We start from the raw sequence: 17836 nt of genomic DNA on the forward strand, positions 1-17836 counted from the left end.
TTCCTTGCAACTTATTTTTGATGTAAGACCATAAATTGTCTATAGGATTATAGTCAGGCGACTGTGAAATTCAATCCAGTACCTCCACACCATTCTCTTCTTGTATATCTCAGTCATGAATTCAAAGTACTGTAATGGTTTATGGACGTCTATGAAGGCCTTCCTACTGCCGAACATGCTCTTACTTAACAGACTGTAATCCTCACGCTTTCCGGTCCACAGCTCGTGGTTTAGTGGCGCCGGCACGGTAGCTCAGCGTGTTCGGTAAGAGAGCCGGTTGGCCTCTGTAATAAAAAACTGAGTGGATGGATCAACCTCCGAACTTGAACAGGATGTCTTGCGACGTCCGCAACGACCAAACACAACGATCAATAACGAACAAAACGCAAAAAAAGCATGTTCGGTCAGAGAGCTAGTTGGTCTCTGTAATAAAAAAAACTGAGTGAAGGGATCAACAACGAACTTCAACGAATGTCATGTGACGTCCGCTACGAGCAAACGCACCGAACCATAACGGAAAGAAAAGTGGTTAGCGTTGCTGCCTCTGGATCACGGGGTCCCGGGTTCGATTCCAAACCAGCTTGAATATTTTCTCTTCCCGCGGACTGGGTGTTTGTGTTGCTCTCATCATTTCATCATCATCATTTGTGGCCAGATTGCACTGTGTGACAATTGGGACTTTGTACGGACGCTGATGACCGCGCAGTTGAGCGCCCCACAAAGCAAACATCATCCTCAAAGTTTTCAGTGCTTCTGACAATGCCTGTTCTTCTCTATTCCTCCTTTTTCCTATATTTATTATTTTATTGTGGTTGCCTATGTGCTCCCTATATTTTGTCGTTACAATTGTGAATTCAATGTTTTACTCTGTTCCTGTATGGCTTTCAATATGTAATACCTATTCAGCCTATTCCTTAGTGCTCTTATCAAGTAATAATTTTATTTTGCTGGGATTGTTAATTTAATTTTAATTGCTGTACAGGCGCTGTTTTCCAGTTCAATGTTAACGTTTTTCCTGGTATGCTACCTTGATATTTATTTACTGGCTAAAAAATGGCTCTGAGCACTATGGGACTTAACATCTATGGTCATCAGTCCCCTAGAACTTAGAACTACTTAAACCTAACTAACCTAAGGACAGCACACAACACCCAGCCATCACGAGGCAGAGAAAATCCCTGACCCCGCCGGGAATCGAACTCGGGAACCCGGGTGTGGGAAGCGAGAACGCTACCGCACGACCACGAGATGCGGGCTATTTATTTACTGTTCAACTTTTTATTGCATTACCACTGCTGTGTCAAAAATGACCTTCACTGTGTGCTTGTGACTCGCTCTAGATGAGTAACATCTTTTCGAATGTTGCTTGTAAGTTTTGTAATTTCTTTGACGTCGATAGTCGTTCAAAGTCTGATGACGGCCTTGTAAGCCGATAATAGGTTAACTAAGTAAATTAATCCACTAGAAGATACACAGTATTGTGATTTTCATTTATAAATTTGTTGTTCCACCAACAAGCGACGAAAGAATCAGTTAACATAATAAAACGTGCAACAGGACTGCACACACGTATCTGCGAACAAACAAAAATTAAAGCCGTAAATTTATTTTTTCGAGGTGATAACACGAACTCTTAGGTGTGATCTAGGCTTTCCTATCGTATCAACTGTTTGTACTGTTGTCGGTTGTCCAGCCGGGTGCAGTCGTTTTCGCAACACGATATTTCGAGAGGCAAGGGATGCTGTCGAACTACCAAACAAACACAAACAGCACAAACAAAAATGTTAGGCTATCCCTCGTAGACTGAAGAGTACCAATCTAGTAGACCTTGCACTTGTATACATTGTGGACTTCGTTCAACACAGCATGGCATGCTTGAAGATAGTTGCCCTGTAACAACTACAGTGAATTTTCCCTCGTTTCATAATTTATTACGAAGGAAGGAAGTTTGTAATCAAGAATGGTTGCAGTTTTGAACTGAGTAACGCTGTAGACAGATCGGTTGACTTACCAGCAGGTGGCCGTCGTCGCGCAAGACGAAGCCGGACGCGTTGCCCTGTGTGCTGTAGGTTCTCAGGCTGCAGCGCGGCTTACGGGCGCGTACCACAAAGTGCTTCGGGGTGGCTGTACGGTCCTGTAAACATACCATCCGACACTCAGTCCTGTTCGCTGGGAAACGTGCCAGAAACAACGCTCTCTTTTTATTTTATGTTTGCTGTATACATGACGGTTCGTACTGACCAGTGTAAGGAAACGAGATGGCAACAGTGTGCAAGAAAGCTGCTGTCACCGTCTTCTTTTAAACAGAGTGGTGGGGTTGGACGATGGAGGAGGGGCAGTGGGGGAAGATGTGGCTACTCATACTTGAGAGGAGGGATGTTTTGAATGGACAGAGAATCCGCGAGGAGAGAGTTTGGTGTGAAATAGCGAATGCTCAATATCAAATTAATAGCCCAGTGGGCAATTTGGAGTAATAGGAAGCTATTAAAAAAAGAGCTAAACACTGTTAAAGGCATCTCTATAATGTATGAACATAACATCAGTATTTTTTAACTAGGGGAAATGGCCTGACGTGTCATGTAAGTTCTGGCGAACGCCGATTGCCTCAGTTCAAAATCGTGGAGTTATGTGTGGTGCAGACGCCAGTCCGCTAAAGCCTATGTGACGCTCACTCTGGTAGAGGAAGGACTGCCCTAGGTGCTATACGAGACTGACTGAGCCCAACTGAGGATGAAAAATTACGTGGAAGTGTGGTGTCTAGATTTAGATGCGTACTTTGTTACTATCTATTTATCTATTCTCTTATTTAGAAGTTGTTTTTGTCAAAATGTTGTAATAAATTTATTTTCATCAAATGTGGACGAACGTTTACTGTGCCTTTTGATACGTAAGAATCAGTATAGCTTGTCAACAAATGTAGTGCCTGTGTTAGTCTGTTGTTCGATTTTGGAATAACCGTGCTCGGAGGCAGCCCAATAACTAACACAAAGAGTATGGATCGGCATGAAATTTACGTAATGAGAGATAATTGCTACTTGCAGTACTGGAATTAAAGTATGGGTTGTTGTTGAAACAGTCTTCCTCGTAGCGTACGGAAAAGACAATGCAACGTATAAAAATACAAATACTGAAGGCGCAAAAATGAATAACAGTATCTATGATAAATGCATCTACGATAAATTTTCTTACTCTGTCGACGTAGATCTTTAGACTGTCTGATTTTGCAACAAACTTAGTGCTGAACAAAAAGTAAATTGTTCAATTATTACACAAATATGTATTTAATAGAAGTCAGTATTGAGTTACGCTGACATCATTAATTTGCCTCTAATTCTCTGCGGTTGCCGATCGTACTGTCCATCAACTAAATCTTGATGATTAGCACATATATATGAGATTTTAAGATGTCTCGCAGGATGGAAGAAATTACTGCCTCGTCTTATGACAGCAGGCAAAAGTCATGCTTGTGAACGAAAATTGGCGTAATAAATAAAAATATTCTTGCGGCTATGATAACTCTTGTGATATATTTTTTCTTGCAGTTTTATACACACATAGCATTTACTACACACATTGTTGGCGTACGAGTAGAAATTACACGTCCTTTTTGTGAGAGATCTAAAACATAACAATTCTCAAGCGAAATTCTGTTAAAAAATTGAATATTCTCTGGACATTTCTCTTCTGTTACAAAGATTATTTTATAAGCCTATCTTTGCCGCCTTCTGCGGCAATGTACAAATTTCTTATTACTAATGAGGAAAATAAAAAAAAATCATGAAAATTGATAACGAGAGAAAATAAAAAAACTAAAAAGGTATGGTATTGGGAGCTACTTGTTTAGGTATTACACATGACCTACTTCCAATTGACAATATGCAGTATGTTCGTAGGAATGTGGATTCATGCTGTGACATTAAGAGCGGCGTCACTTACGAGAGTAACCCCAAAAGTAAGGTCTCCTATTTTTTTATAAGTACACAGACCTGTTTATTTCTACAGTGGTTTACATCAGTTTACAGCTTGAACATTTAGCTATTTTTCGACATAATCACCATTTCTGTCGATGTATTTTTGTAGACACTGCGGCAGTTTTTGTACGACCATGTCATACCAGCTCGCCGCCATGCTGTTCAGAAAATTATGAACCTCTTCTTTCACCTCGCCGTCGGCGCTGAATCGCTTTCCGTCAAATGTTCTTTTAACCTAGGGAACAGGTGATAGTCACTGGGCGCCAAGTCAGGACTATAGGGTGGGTGGGTGATTATGTTCCACTGAAAATGTTGCAGGAGAGCAACGGTTTGCCGAGAAATATGTGGGCGAGCGTTGTCATGGAGAATGTGTACGCTCGTGCTCAAAATTCCTCTTCTCTGGTTCTAAATTGCCCGTCTGAATTTTTTCAGAGTCTCACAGTACCTGTCAGCGTCAATTGTGGTCCCAGCGATTCAGCTCCGACAGAAATGGTGATTATGTCGAAAAATAGCTAAATGTTCGAGCTGTAAACTGATGTAAACCATTGTAGAAATAAACAGGTCTATGTACTTATAAAAAATAGGAGACCTTACTTTTGGTATTACCCTCGTATTTCTTTCTTTTCTAGGCAGTAAAACCCAGTGGTGATCCTATTATATCAATATCGAATAGCGCAGACGAGGGAGCTCTTGGAACGTGAGGATGTTCGGCGAATGGACTGCACTACTCCTTTCACCGACTTAAGTCCCAGCGGGCACGTGTCAAATACATTGAGGAGACGTATCGCAGAGCGTCCACATGCACCCACGACTATCCAGTTGTTGTTAATCGGGCTGGTGGAGGAACTGTACTCCCCGCCACAAGACTTCCTTACCAGCGTTGTGGTCAGGAGCGGAGGGTGTTGCAGAGCATGCGCTACCGCCGGTGATGGTCACACAGCCTATTAAGAACCGTATCCCTGCCCTCTTGTAATTTCTATGGACTTAATGCCATGAGAAATGTCCGCGTATTGCATCAGGCAAAAAGAGTGACAGAAGAGTTGTAGCTCGATGTATTGTGCCTTCAAAGACGGCATACGAAGAAAGGAAAGACCCCAGTACGCCTATAACTGTTAAGATAGTCACGCAAAGACAACGTTCTATGGCAGCAATAATAATATTTAAGAAGGCCATAACAGTAACAAAAATATCACAGCACTGTTCAGAACACTTAATCTGTGCGGGAATGTTAATTGGAGGGGAGAGTTGCAACCTGGTCTCCATGTATCCTCGAGGCAGCAGCCTGAAGGCGGCTGACCGTGGCCAACAGCACGCTCAGCTGCTCGCGAACGGCGGCCAGTTCCTAATGCGCCCGCACACAGCTCATATTTTGCGAACCACGGATGAAGGGTATCAGACGGATGCCATATTCCTTGACTTACGGAAAGCGTTTGAGTCGGTGGCCCACTGCAGACTCCTAACTAAGGTACGAGCATAGGGGGCTGGTTCCCAAGTATGTGAGTGGTTCGAAGACTTCTTAAGTAATAGAACCCAGTACGTTGTCCTCGATAGTGAGTGTTCATCGGAGGAGAGGGTATCATCTGGAGTGCCCCAGGAAAGTGTGGTAGGTCCGCTGTTATTTTCCATCTACATAAATGATCTTTTGGATAGGGTGGATAGCAATGTGCGGCTGTTTGCTGATGATGCTTTGGTGTACGGGAAGGTGTTGTCGTTGAGTGACTGTAGCAGGATACAAGATGACTTGGACAGGATTTGTGATTGGTGTAAAGAATGGCAGCTAACTCTAAATATAGATAAATGTAAATTAATGCAGATGAATAGGAAAAAGAATGTGTAATGTTTGAATACTCCATTAGTAGCGTAGCGCTTGACACAGTCACTTCGATTAAATATTTGGGCGTAACATTGCAGAGCGATATGAAGTGGGACTAGCATGTAATGGCAGTTGTGGGGAAGGCGGATAGTCGTCTTTGGTTCATTGGTAGAATTTTGGGAAGATGTGGTTCATCTGTAAAGGAGACCGCTTATAAAACACTAATACGACCTTTTCTTGAGTACTGCTCCAGCGTTTGGGATCCCTATCAGGTCGGATTGAGGGAGGACATAGAAGCAATTCAGAGGCGGGCTGCTAGATTTGTTACTGGTAGGTTTGATCATCACGCGAGTGTTACGGAAATGCTTCAGGAACTCGGGTGGGAGTCTCTAGAGGAAAGGAGGCGTTCTTTTCGTGAATCGCTAGTGAGGAATTTTAGAGAACCAGCATTTGAAGCTGACTGCAGTACAATTTTACTGCCACCAACTTACATTTCGCGGAAAGACCACAAAGATAAGATAAGAGAGATTAGGGCTCGTACAGAGGCATATAGGCAGTCATTTTTCCCTCGTTCTGTTTGGGAGTGGAACAGGGAGAGAAGATGCTAGTTGTGGTATGAGGTACCCTCCGCCACGCACCGTATGGTGGATTGCGGAGTATGTATGTAGGTGTAGATGTAGATGTAGATGTAGAGATCGATGACTGTCTGCTAAGACTAAAGGATATTATTCACCTAGGACGAATTAAGCCTCTTGTGTACTTCACTGATGAACCCTCTGCCAGGCACTTAAACGTGGTTTGCAGGGTATCCATGTAGTAGTAGATGTAGATAGTAGTCCATCCAGAATCGGAGAGTGTCAAAGGAGTTGCCGGTCGACAAGCGGCTAGGGCGTCGTCACGGGTTCTTTCTGTATAGGTGCATTCTTAAAATCTCCATAGATACAGGGCAATGTCCTGTCTGACTGACCGAATCATCGGCCAGCCCAATTACAGAAAATTAAAATTTGGACAAGGTGTGGATCGTATATTGTAGGCCTAGTATTGAACGGATTTTCCGAAATTCCAACCGTCTTTTTTTGAGTCATCAGTCTTCTGACCGATTCGATGAGGCCCACAAAAGATTCCTCTCGTCTGCCAATCTTTTCATCTCAGAGTAGCACTTGCAACCTACGTCCTCAGTTATTTGCTGGATGTATTCGGATCTCTGTCTTCTTCTAAAGTTTCTGCCCTCTGCAGTTCCCTCTGGTTCCTTGGATGTCATTCCCTGATGTCTTAGCAGATGTCCTATCATCGTGTCTCTTCCCCTTGTCAGTCTTTCTTTCTTTCTTTTGCTTGTGCCGTTTGTCCTGCGGATACGCAGGGTGGGCATTGTTAATCGGATGTGGCAATGTTAGTTGAAGGGGTGGCCGGATGCCCTTCCTGCCCACCCTGTACCCCCCCAGGAAGGAATGAGTGTACCCCAACTGTCCGCGACCAGTGTAATCCATGGAATAGTGCGGAGGTGTTCAGATGTCTGCGAGCCGTGTACCTGAGGCGGGACGTGGGGCCCAGCCCGGTATTCACCTAGGGGGATGTGGAAAACCGCCTTAAAACCACATCCAGGCTGGCCGGCACACTGGCCCGCGTCGTTAATCCGCCGGGCGGCTTCGATCCGGAGTCCAGGAAGCAGCGCGTTAGCGCGCTCGGCTAACCTGGCGAGTATCTCTGCTCCTTGTCAGTGTTTTCCACATATTCCTTCCCTCTCCGATTCTGCGCAGAACCTCCTCATTTCTTACCTTATCAGTCCGCCGAACTGTCAACATTCATCTGCAGAAGCACATCTCTTCTGTTCCGGTTTTCCCACAGTCCATGTTTCACTGCCATACAGTGCTGTGTTCCAAACGTACATTCTCAGAAATTTTGTTTCTCAATTTAAGGCTTACTTATGATGCTAGTAGACTTCTCTTGGCCAGGAATGTCCTTTCTGTCAGTGCTAGTATGCTTTTGACGTCTTCCTTGCTCCGTCCGTCATAGGTTATTTTGCTGCCTAGGTAGTAGAATTCCTTAACTTCATCTACTTCGTGGCCATCAATCCTAATGTTCACTTTCTGCTTCGTCTCATTACTTTCGTCTTTCTTCGATTTACTCTCAGTCCAAGGGGATGAAACAGGGACTGGATTATTTTTTGAAAAATGTCGATGTTAAAGTAATTTTGAAGCTAGACCTACGAAAACCGGTATTTGGTTTCTCGGTCAGAAACAATACGTGTTTCAGCATTTTTGGAAATTTAAACCTATTGGGGTGAAATAGTGGGTGAAAGCGTTTTTTAAAAATATGTCATTGTTAAAGAACTACAAGAAAATTTTGCAGTTAGGTCTACGAAAATTGGTATTTGGTTTCTCGGTCAGAAATAAAGAAATGCGTGTTTTTACATTTCTGGAAATTTATCCCTGCGATGGTGAAATAGTGGGTGAAAGCATTTTTCGAAAATATACCATTATTAAAGAACTATTAAAGTATTTCAAAACCACATCTATCAACATTGGTATTTGACTTCTCGGTTACAAATAAAAAAAAAGCGCCTGTTTCAGTTTTTTTGGAAATTGAACCCCTACGGAGATTAAATTAAGGATCAGACTCCCCCGCCCAATGAACCATGGACCTTGCCGTTGGTGGGGAGGCTTGCGTGCCTCAGCGATACAGATAGCCGTACCGTAGGTGCAACCACAACGGAGGGGTATCTGTTGAGACACCAGACAAACGTGTGGTTCCTGAAGAGGGGCAGCAGCCTTTTCAGTAGTTGCAGGGGCAGCAGTCTGGATGATTGACTGATCTGGCCTTGTAACACTAACCAAAACGGCCTTGCTGTGCTGATACTGCGAACGGCTGAAAGCAAGGGGAAGCTACAGCCGTAATTTTTCCCGAGGGCATGCAGCTTTACTGTATGGTTAAATGATGATGGCGTCCACTTGGGTAAAATATTCCGGACGTAAAACAGTCCCCCATTCGGATCTCCGGGCGGGGACTACTAAGGAGGATGTCGTTATCAGGAGAAAGAAAACCGGCGTTCTACGGATCGGAGCGTGGAATGTCAGATCACTTAATCGTGCAGGTAGGTTAGAAAATTTAAAAAGGGAAATGGATAGGTTAAAGTTAGATATAGTGGAAATTAGTGAAGTTCGGTGGCAGGAGGAACAAGACTTCTGGTCAGGTGACTACAGGGTTATAAACACAAAATCAAATAGGGGTAATGCAGGAGTAGGTTTAATAATGAATAGGAAAATAGGAATGCGGGTAAGCTACTACAAACAGCATAGTGAACGCATTATTGTGGCCAAGATAGATACGATGCCCACGCCTACCACAGTAGTACAAGTTTATATGCCAACTAGCTCTGCAGATGACGAAGAAATTGAAGAAATGTATGATGAAATAAAAGAAATTATTCAGATAGTGAAGGGAGACGAAAATTTAATAGTCATGGGTGACTGGAATTCGGTAGTAGGAAAAGGGGGAGAAGGAAACGTAGTAGCTGAATATGGATTGGGGCTATGAAATGAAAGAGGAAGCCGCCAGGTAGAATTTTGCACAGAGCACAACTTAATCATAGCTAACACTTGGTTCAAGAATCATAAAAGGTTGTATACATGGAAGAGGCCTGGAGATACTCGAAGGTTTCAGATAGATTATATAATGGTAAGACAGAGATTTAGGAACCAGGTTTTAAATTGTAAGACATTTCCAGGGGCAGATGTGGACTCTGACCACAATCTATTGGTTATGAACTGGAGATTAGAACTGAAGAAACTACAAAAAGGTGGTAATTTAGGGAGATGGGACCTGGATAAACTGACTCAACCAGAGGTTGTAGAGAGTTTCAGGGAGAGCATAAGGGAACAATCGACAAGAATGGTGGAAAGAAATACAGTAGAGAAGAATGGGTAGCTTTGACGGATGAAGTAGTGAAGGCAGCACAGGATCAAGTAGGTAAAAAGACGAGTGCTAGTAGAATTCCTTGGGTATCAGAAGAAATATTGAATTTAATTGATGAAAGGAGAAAATATAAAAATGCAGTAAATGAAGCAGGCAAAAAGAAATACAAACGTCTCAAAAATGAGACCGACAGGAAGTGCAAAATGGCTAAGCAGGGATGGCTAGAGGACAAATGTAAGGATGTAGATGCTTATCTCACTAGGGGTAAGATAGATACTGCCTACAGTAAAATTAGAGACCTTTGGAGAAAAGAGAACCACTTGTACGAATATTAAGAGCTCAGATGGAAACCCAGTTCTAAGCAAAGAAGGGAAAGCGGAAAGGTGGAAGGATTATATAGAGGGTCTACATGTAATGTCTCTTGCAGCGGTCTCTCCGCGATATTTGCAGAAATTTTATAAATTATATAACTCAGTACATATCTCGAAATATCTCTTCTTATCTTACCGATTCCTAAACTTTAATATACGATGATTATCAATGCAAAGTAGTTTCAAGCCCTATTATTCCTTGGAGCGTCCATTTACTCTATGGAATAGCTTCTCTGCTATCTATGTTTTCTCTTATAACAAGAATGAAGGAGTGCTTGCCGATTAGCCGTGAAAGAACGAAGATGTATATGTATGTATTGTTGAGCTTGTCGCCATCTCGATGCGATTCTGTATGAGAAGGAATTTAATACATGAACTAAACAAAAGTAAGTGTTTTCGCGTATTATTTAACTGATTATTATTGACAGTGTCTGCTTACTACGCTGTGTTGCACGGGATCAGTGGGGAACGTCTGATTTACACTGGACGAACCTGCCGTTTTGTATGCTCAAGATATTCAGTTTATTACTTCAAATAAATAGGCTAACACGGTCTTACCAGCAGATCTCCGGTCTTCCCCATGTGATCACCGAAAGTTAATAATTATTACAAATGTTTTCAGGAGATCGACTGACAATTTTCGTCGCACCGAGACTTCGAAATTGCTTCACTGCCTTATGGATATTAAGTTAAGCTCCATTTAAGCAGTAGAGAACAGAATTGAACTGTGTGAATGTGATAAGCCTGCTTTGTGAATGAAAATTTCCTTAATATACGCATGCTTTTACTATCCTGATCAGTGAAGCTAAATCAGGCCGGTGCGAGAGAGGTTTTTTAAATTTTAGAGCCCACAAAAAAAAATATTAAATTTGGCTTCACTGTGACAGGACACATTTTTGAGCATTACTTAAACATTATGTGAAACTTATGTTGCATGTGTACCAGAGAAAAGAGGACGAGGCCTGTTCCAGAAGTCACAATTTCGCCACAACCTACGAGAACGTCGTTGAGGCCAGGAAATATACAATTAAATTTTTGTAGATAGAAATTTAGAATAACTATTTAAATGTCTATCGGTTTGAACAGATTGAGTGACTGTTGGGTTGAACTTTAGATAGGAAGTGTTTATTATAAGTGAGTATTATGCAAAGTTTAGGTCAGTGACATTATTGGTTCAAATGGTTCAAATGGCTCTGAGCACTATGGGACTCAACATCTTAGGTCATAAGTCCCCTAGAACTTAGAACTACTTAAACCTAACTAACCTAAGGACATCACACACACCCATGCCCGAGGCAGGATTCGAACCTGCGACCGTAGCAGTCCCGCGGTTCCGGACTGCAGCGCCAGAACCGCTAGACCACCGCGGCCGGCAGTGACATTATTAACTCAGATGCGAGTGACTTCATATATTTGTTGTTCTGTGTATTAATGGTTCTTATTAGGGCGGCTTATAAAATGGCAATGCAACAGCAGAGCGAATCACAACAGCCCTCACCTGTTTCTGAAGTTAGTGAAACATTAGACGCTAGCTTAACTGAAGTAGTGCCTAGCGGCAGCATTAGTCAGGCCCCACAACAAAGCTTAAGTGTTTCGATGTCATCTGAGCAGGACGAAATAAATCCATTGACTGTAATCATGCAGCAGTTAACACTGTTAGCCAAAAATGTAACAGACTTAACTAAAGCGCAAATAGAGACTAAAAGGGAATTAACTAAAGCGTAAATAGAGACTAAAAGGGAAATGAATGAACAATTAGCAGCCAATCAAGTGAAAGTGGAACAATTAGCAGCCAATCAAGTGAAAGTCCAGGAGCAATTACTAGCTAATCAAACAAAGTTGAATGAGAAATTAGAAGCTAATCAAGCAGAATTAAATAATAAATTAGTAGAGAGTTTTCAGAAACTTGATGATAAATTAAATAAAACAGCGGAAGAATTGAAAATTCAGAATGAAAAGACAGAATTAAAATTAGCTGCTCAAATTGAGCAAGTCACTCAGCAGTGTAATGAAAATGCGAAGAAGTTACGCCTAGAGCTAACTGAGTATGTTGCTACTAAGCTTGATACTATTAAAGAGCAGGTCGAGTCAATCCCACAGATAGTTCAAGCACAAGAACAGATGCAATGTTCTATGGCGGAAATTCCGGTATTAGTTGAAGTTCAAGATGAATTAAAGCAACAAGTAACTGAGATATCAGTAGATATGCAAGATTTGTGACAATCGCAAGACAAGATTCCGAAGAACATCCAAAATTTGGATAAATCCATAAATAACATAAAGGAGAGACAAGACGAGGTTGATCATAAGGTAAACATTCTCGCGGGAAAATTCTCGCAGTTAAGTTTGGAGAGGCAAAGCATTTTCTTCAGACAATATTTAAAGCTATCTGGAGAAGATTTGTGTTCCACGCAAGGAAATGAACCCATAACAATATCTACCAATGAAGCTATATTATTTAACCGATCAAGTACAGGAAGGGACACTAATGCACACGTTCGTTTTTGCAATCAACATCACAACACTATGAGGGTAGTCATAATGACTGTAATTATAAAAGCAATAATGAGGAGAAAATGCTGAAACAACGTCAATTCCAGATCTACAACCAAGACAAGAACATTGCTCATCCCGTTGTGTTTATAAGAAGTTTGAGGGGAGTATTGCCAAAAAATTGGAGTGAGTGGCAAAAGGTTAGTTTCGTGACCGGTTATATTCAAGGGTCAGGAGCTATATGGGCATCTATGATATCAACTTGGGACACATATGAAGATTTTGAACGAGCATTTTTATCCAAATACTGGTCCGAAGGAGTACAAGAACGTTTAAGGCAGGAGGTATTATACCCAGAACCTTTTTCCTTTTCACGTGGGTCTTTAAAGAAATACTTTGAGAAATATATAAACAAATCGCGGTATTGGGATAAGCCTACGCCTCTACAAGACGTGATTGGCATATTAAAATCTCGACTTCCGGCCAGCATCAGAAATAGAATGCTGTATATTAATGAGCATGACCTTGACTCTTTCATGACTACGCTTGACACTATAGATATGATCGAGGAAGATGAAAATCGGCCAAAACAACCGGTTATGCAGAGGAGAGCGATTGAGGCGCCAAACGCAAATCGGAACGGAAACGGATTTAATAATTATTATACTAGGAACAGTCAGAGATTCAACGGAAACAATTGCAACGGAAATGGAAATTTCAATAACAGTGCTGCGAGGGGCAGGTTCAGAGACAATCGAACAGGCCGCAGATACAACCCAATGTTTGGAAACGCAAGAGATTATCAGAACCAGCAGTTTTCAAACAATAATAATACGTACAGAAATTCTGATCCTCGATTTGAAGCAAATAACACAACCAGTCATCAACAACAACCAATCATAACAGAAGTAGTAGATGATTCAAGAGGAAATAATGATCGACATTTAAACTGAAGGGTGTCGCTTTATGCTCCGTAAAGTCGGCCGGGGAATACAAAAGGGGCAAACCTGTTTTAAACGAAATTAATTCCGTGGCAATGTTGAGATATAATGAAGGCGAATTAATGACAGATGAATTGACGAGAGACTTAGAGGCCTGTGTAGTCGAAGATAAAAGGGTTCCTGTGTCTGAGATCATCACAGAAGTGGGAGGAATTTTAACCAATGTTGTATTGGACACAGCTTCATCTACAGACGTAGTATCCGGAACTTTGTTTCGCAGAATCAGTAAAATTAAGAAAATCCCTGTCCTACAAGTACAAAATTGCCGAGTTATAGGTGCAGTGGGAGCAAAATCACGGAACGTCAAGATACAAACGCTTATAGAGATAAAATTGGGAAATGTGGCTAAACAATGCACATTCCTTGTAGTGGAAAAGTTGTTAGTAGGTTGTATTCTTGGCATTGGAACTTTGCAAGCCTGCAATTGCAAGTTGGACTTGGTAGAAGGGAAGGTGCATTTTAAAATCGAAGATCAATTTGTTACACTGATCTTACTGAGAAAGGAGGCAGTGTATGAGCGATATTTCCGTGGTGCTGCTGTGCAGTTGATTTGTGCTGAAAATAATAATATGTACCGACTACCGATCAAGTCAATTCAAGTAGAGGATTTCAGACAAACAGTCGAACAGAAGATTGCTGAGTCAGATTGCCTAACGGATAGTCAGAGGGAACAATTATTCAATATATTAACAGAATATGAGTCAGTTTTCGATGAAAAGCCCGGAATTATCAGAGAATATGTTTGTACATGACAGATTAAGCCCCATAAGACATTTTGCCGCACACACTATCCCATTCCCTGGCGATTAAAACAACCAATTCAGGTGGAGATACAAAAAATGTTAAACTGGAATCTTATTGAACCGTCGAACAGCCCATATTGTTCTCCGTTGCTTGTTGTACCAAAGCCAGGAGGAAAAGTTCGATTGGTATTAGATACAAGGGAAATTAACAAAATTATAGTACCTGTCCGCACACATCCGGAGAACATCGATGAGTTAATACAGAAATTTCAAGAAGTATCCTATTTACCCAGTATTGATTTGAGATGTTCGTTCTGGCAAGTCCAGTTAGACAAGGACTCAAGAAAATATACTGCTTTTATATATGGAGGGAGAAGCTATCAGTTCAAGGTCGTTCCGTTTGGTCTCAATATCAGCTCTGGAGTTTTTATTTCTGCGTCGGACTATGCCCTTGGACCAGAACCATGTAGTCGAATAACAATTTTTGTGGACGATTTATTAATTGCCTCTAAAACTTGGGAGGAACATGTACAACTTATTATGAGGATTTTTGCTGTGTTCAAACAAACTGGTATAACTGCAAATCTAAAAAAATCCCAATTTTCTCTACAGAGAATTAAATTCTTAGGACATATGATTAATGCAAAAGGCATTCTTCCAACAGAAGCGAAGATTAGTGCGATAAAAAATTTTCCAACTCCAAGAAACAGAAGACAACTGAAAGGATTTATAGGCTTGGCTTCATTTTTCCGTCGATTTATTAAAACTGAAGCAATGAACTCTGAAGCACAAAATCGGCTCCTGAGGAAAGATGGCTCAAAATGGGTTCAAATGGCTCTGAGCACTATGCGACTTAACTTCTGAGGTCATCAGTCGCCTAGAACTTAGAACTAATTTAACCTAACTAACCTAAGGACATCACACACATCCATGCCCGAGGCAGGATTCGAACCTGCGACCGTAGCGGTCGCTCGGTTCCAGACTGCAGCGCCTAGAACCGCACGGCCACTCCGGCCGGCCTGAGGAAAGATGTACCATGGCAATGGTCTAATGATTGTGAAAAGGCTTTTTGTGAAATTAAGGATCAGCTGATAAATGCTCCGTTATTATACCACCCTGATATGAATGTCGGATTCTGTTTAGCCACTGATTCATCAGATGTGGGATTAGGATCTTGTTTATTTCAAATTAGGTACATCGATGGTGTAAAAACCTTTTGTCCAATTGCATTTGCTAGCAGAGTTTTATCCACCTGTGAAAGAGCATATACCACTACGAAATTGGAAGCTTTAGCAGTTATTTGGTCTTTGAAAAGGTTTAGTTGTTATGTATATGGCTCAAGGATAACCGTTTATTGTGACCACCAATCACTAGCCTTTTTACAAACTTGTAAGTTGCTGCATCCTCACTTGTCACGGTGGACGCTGTCGCTGCAAGAATATCAGTTTCAAATTATTCATGCAGCCGGAAAAGAAAATATTATAGCTGACGCGTTGTCAAGATCTCCAGAAGGAATAACACCTGAAATGGATGTAAATTATAAGGCAGAATTTCCAGTGCTTCTTCTTCAAGAAAATAATTACAAGTTTTATTATATTCATTTATGTAAGACAATGGCTCAGCTTCAGAAGAAGGATCGGCGATGGAATGCTGTAATACGACAATTCAATCAACAAAATCCTACGGTCAATTTGGAATACTACCGGCTTTTATTTTTTAAATCTGGGAAGGCTGAGAATCCAAAGTGATGTGTCTGCATACCCCAAGAACATGAAGAATAATTAATTTGGTTTACACATTTGACCTGGGGTCATGTTGGTGTTTTAAAGTGTGCTAATAAGATTAGATATTATTGTTACTTCCCAAATATAAGGCGAAAAGTGCACAAAGTCATACAGAAATGTGTTCTCTGTCAGAAGACTAAGCCGGACAACAAGGGAAATAAAACTGCACTTTACTCAATAATACCTGAAGCACCAAGATCACTTATATCATGTGATATTTTTGGACCACTACCTAGAGCCAGAGGTGGTGTTAAGTACATTATTGGATTCTGTGATGTGTTTACAAAATATGTTAAACTATATCCTATAAAATCAGCAACTGCAAGAGCTGCCACAGTAAAGTTTGTAAATGACTACATTACTCATGCAGGGATTCCAAAATCTATAATCTCTGACAATGCGAAGATATTTACTGGATATTTATGGAGAAAATTAGTATCACAACTAGGAATAAAACAGATATTTACATCTTGCTACCATCCATAAGGGAATTTAATTGAACTGGTTTTTCGAGAACTAAACAGATTCATGAGAACGTTCTGTCATGATAAACAAACTACCTGGATAAACTATTTGACCGAGTTTGAGCAGATTTATAATAATTGACCACATAGTTCTACAAACTTTACCCCGAATGAACTGATGTTCAGAGATAACGAAAGAAACTTTTGGGTAGATAACTTGCCTAAACTTGAGGACACCAAAATGTCATGGGAAGAAAAAATTCGCAATGCTCTCATTAATATTACGCAGAAAGCAAGACAGCGAAAGGAAATCCATGACAGAAACATCAAACGGATTCAGACTTTCAGTATCGGACAGAAAATTCTTTTAAGAAGACACATCAAGGTTGAAGAAGACCATCAGAAAATCGAATCTAATTTATACAGGTCTATATGTAATAGCTGATATACCGAATCCTGGTGCGTATTTATTAGCATATCCGGATTCTGGAAGAATAAAAGGATTATTTCCCCATGTAGACCTAAAGAGGTACTTTTAAGGAAAGTGTTTCAAATTAAATGAAAAGTCTTAATGATGTATTCGGGTGTTGAAAAAAAAATTGAAGTGCGAAGGACAGTATGCTTCAGCTACTGTGATAGGTTAAATGACAGCATGCCAAGCATCTGTGATAGTTTAATGAACAGTAAGCGATTGCTTCTGTGATAGTATAGGAATATTTAGAAAAGTAAGTGGAACTGTAGCTATTGCTGCTGTGAAGATTTACGGGTTATCTGTCTACGCGATGATCACCAAAGAAGCTTGTGCGTGTGAAATAATATACATTCAGGGAGTGTTAATCTCCAGTGATAATAAGTTTACTGAAACTATATGATCGAATACGGCGCTTACGTGTGAAGTTAGTGTTTGTAAACTGACAGTTCACAGGAGAACAAATGAACCGCGTTAGAAAATTAGAATCGACTGCAACTGTCCACAGACATAAACACTCGCTGTTTTTTTTTTTTTTTTTTTTTTTTTTGGCGCGAGCGAAATTCTATTCAAGAGAATTTAATTAACTAGCTTAGTGTGTGTTTATAAAATTAGAGTTAGTAAGAAAGTTCCTCATTGAATTTATAATAATGTGTTATTTTCCAATTGGATTTGTTTATTGTTATATTGCATTCGTATATGTTCATAAGAAAATGCGGAAAAATTTGATCGTCAGTCACTACTAACAAAGATTAATTTCAGCTGGAGAGGTCATGCCGCAAGACTTAATTAAACGTTCTCTTTCAGCAAAATTT

General features: G+C 40.8%; 1 protein-coding gene across 1 annotated transcript in view; it reads right to left on the reverse strand.

Moving 5' to 3' along the window:
• The window catches only part of LOC126204058 (probable G-protein coupled receptor Mth-like 3), a 754641-nt gene that overhangs the window by 148787 nt on the left and 588018 nt on the right, over positions 1 to 17836 (reverse strand). Inside the window, exon 5 of the mRNA XM_049938481.1 lies at positions 2012 to 2134. Coding sequence (XP_049794438.1) covers positions 2012 to 2134 — 123 coding nt within the window. The remainder of the gene's footprint in view (positions 1 to 2011; positions 2135 to 17836) is intronic.

The sequence above is a fragment of the Schistocerca nitens genome, chromosome 9 (genome assembly GCF_023898315.1).
Source record: "Schistocerca nitens isolate TAMUIC-IGC-003100 chromosome 9, iqSchNite1.1, whole genome shotgun sequence".
In the NCBI taxonomy this organism is placed as follows: domain Eukaryota; kingdom Metazoa; phylum Arthropoda; class Insecta; order Orthoptera; family Acrididae; genus Schistocerca; species Schistocerca nitens.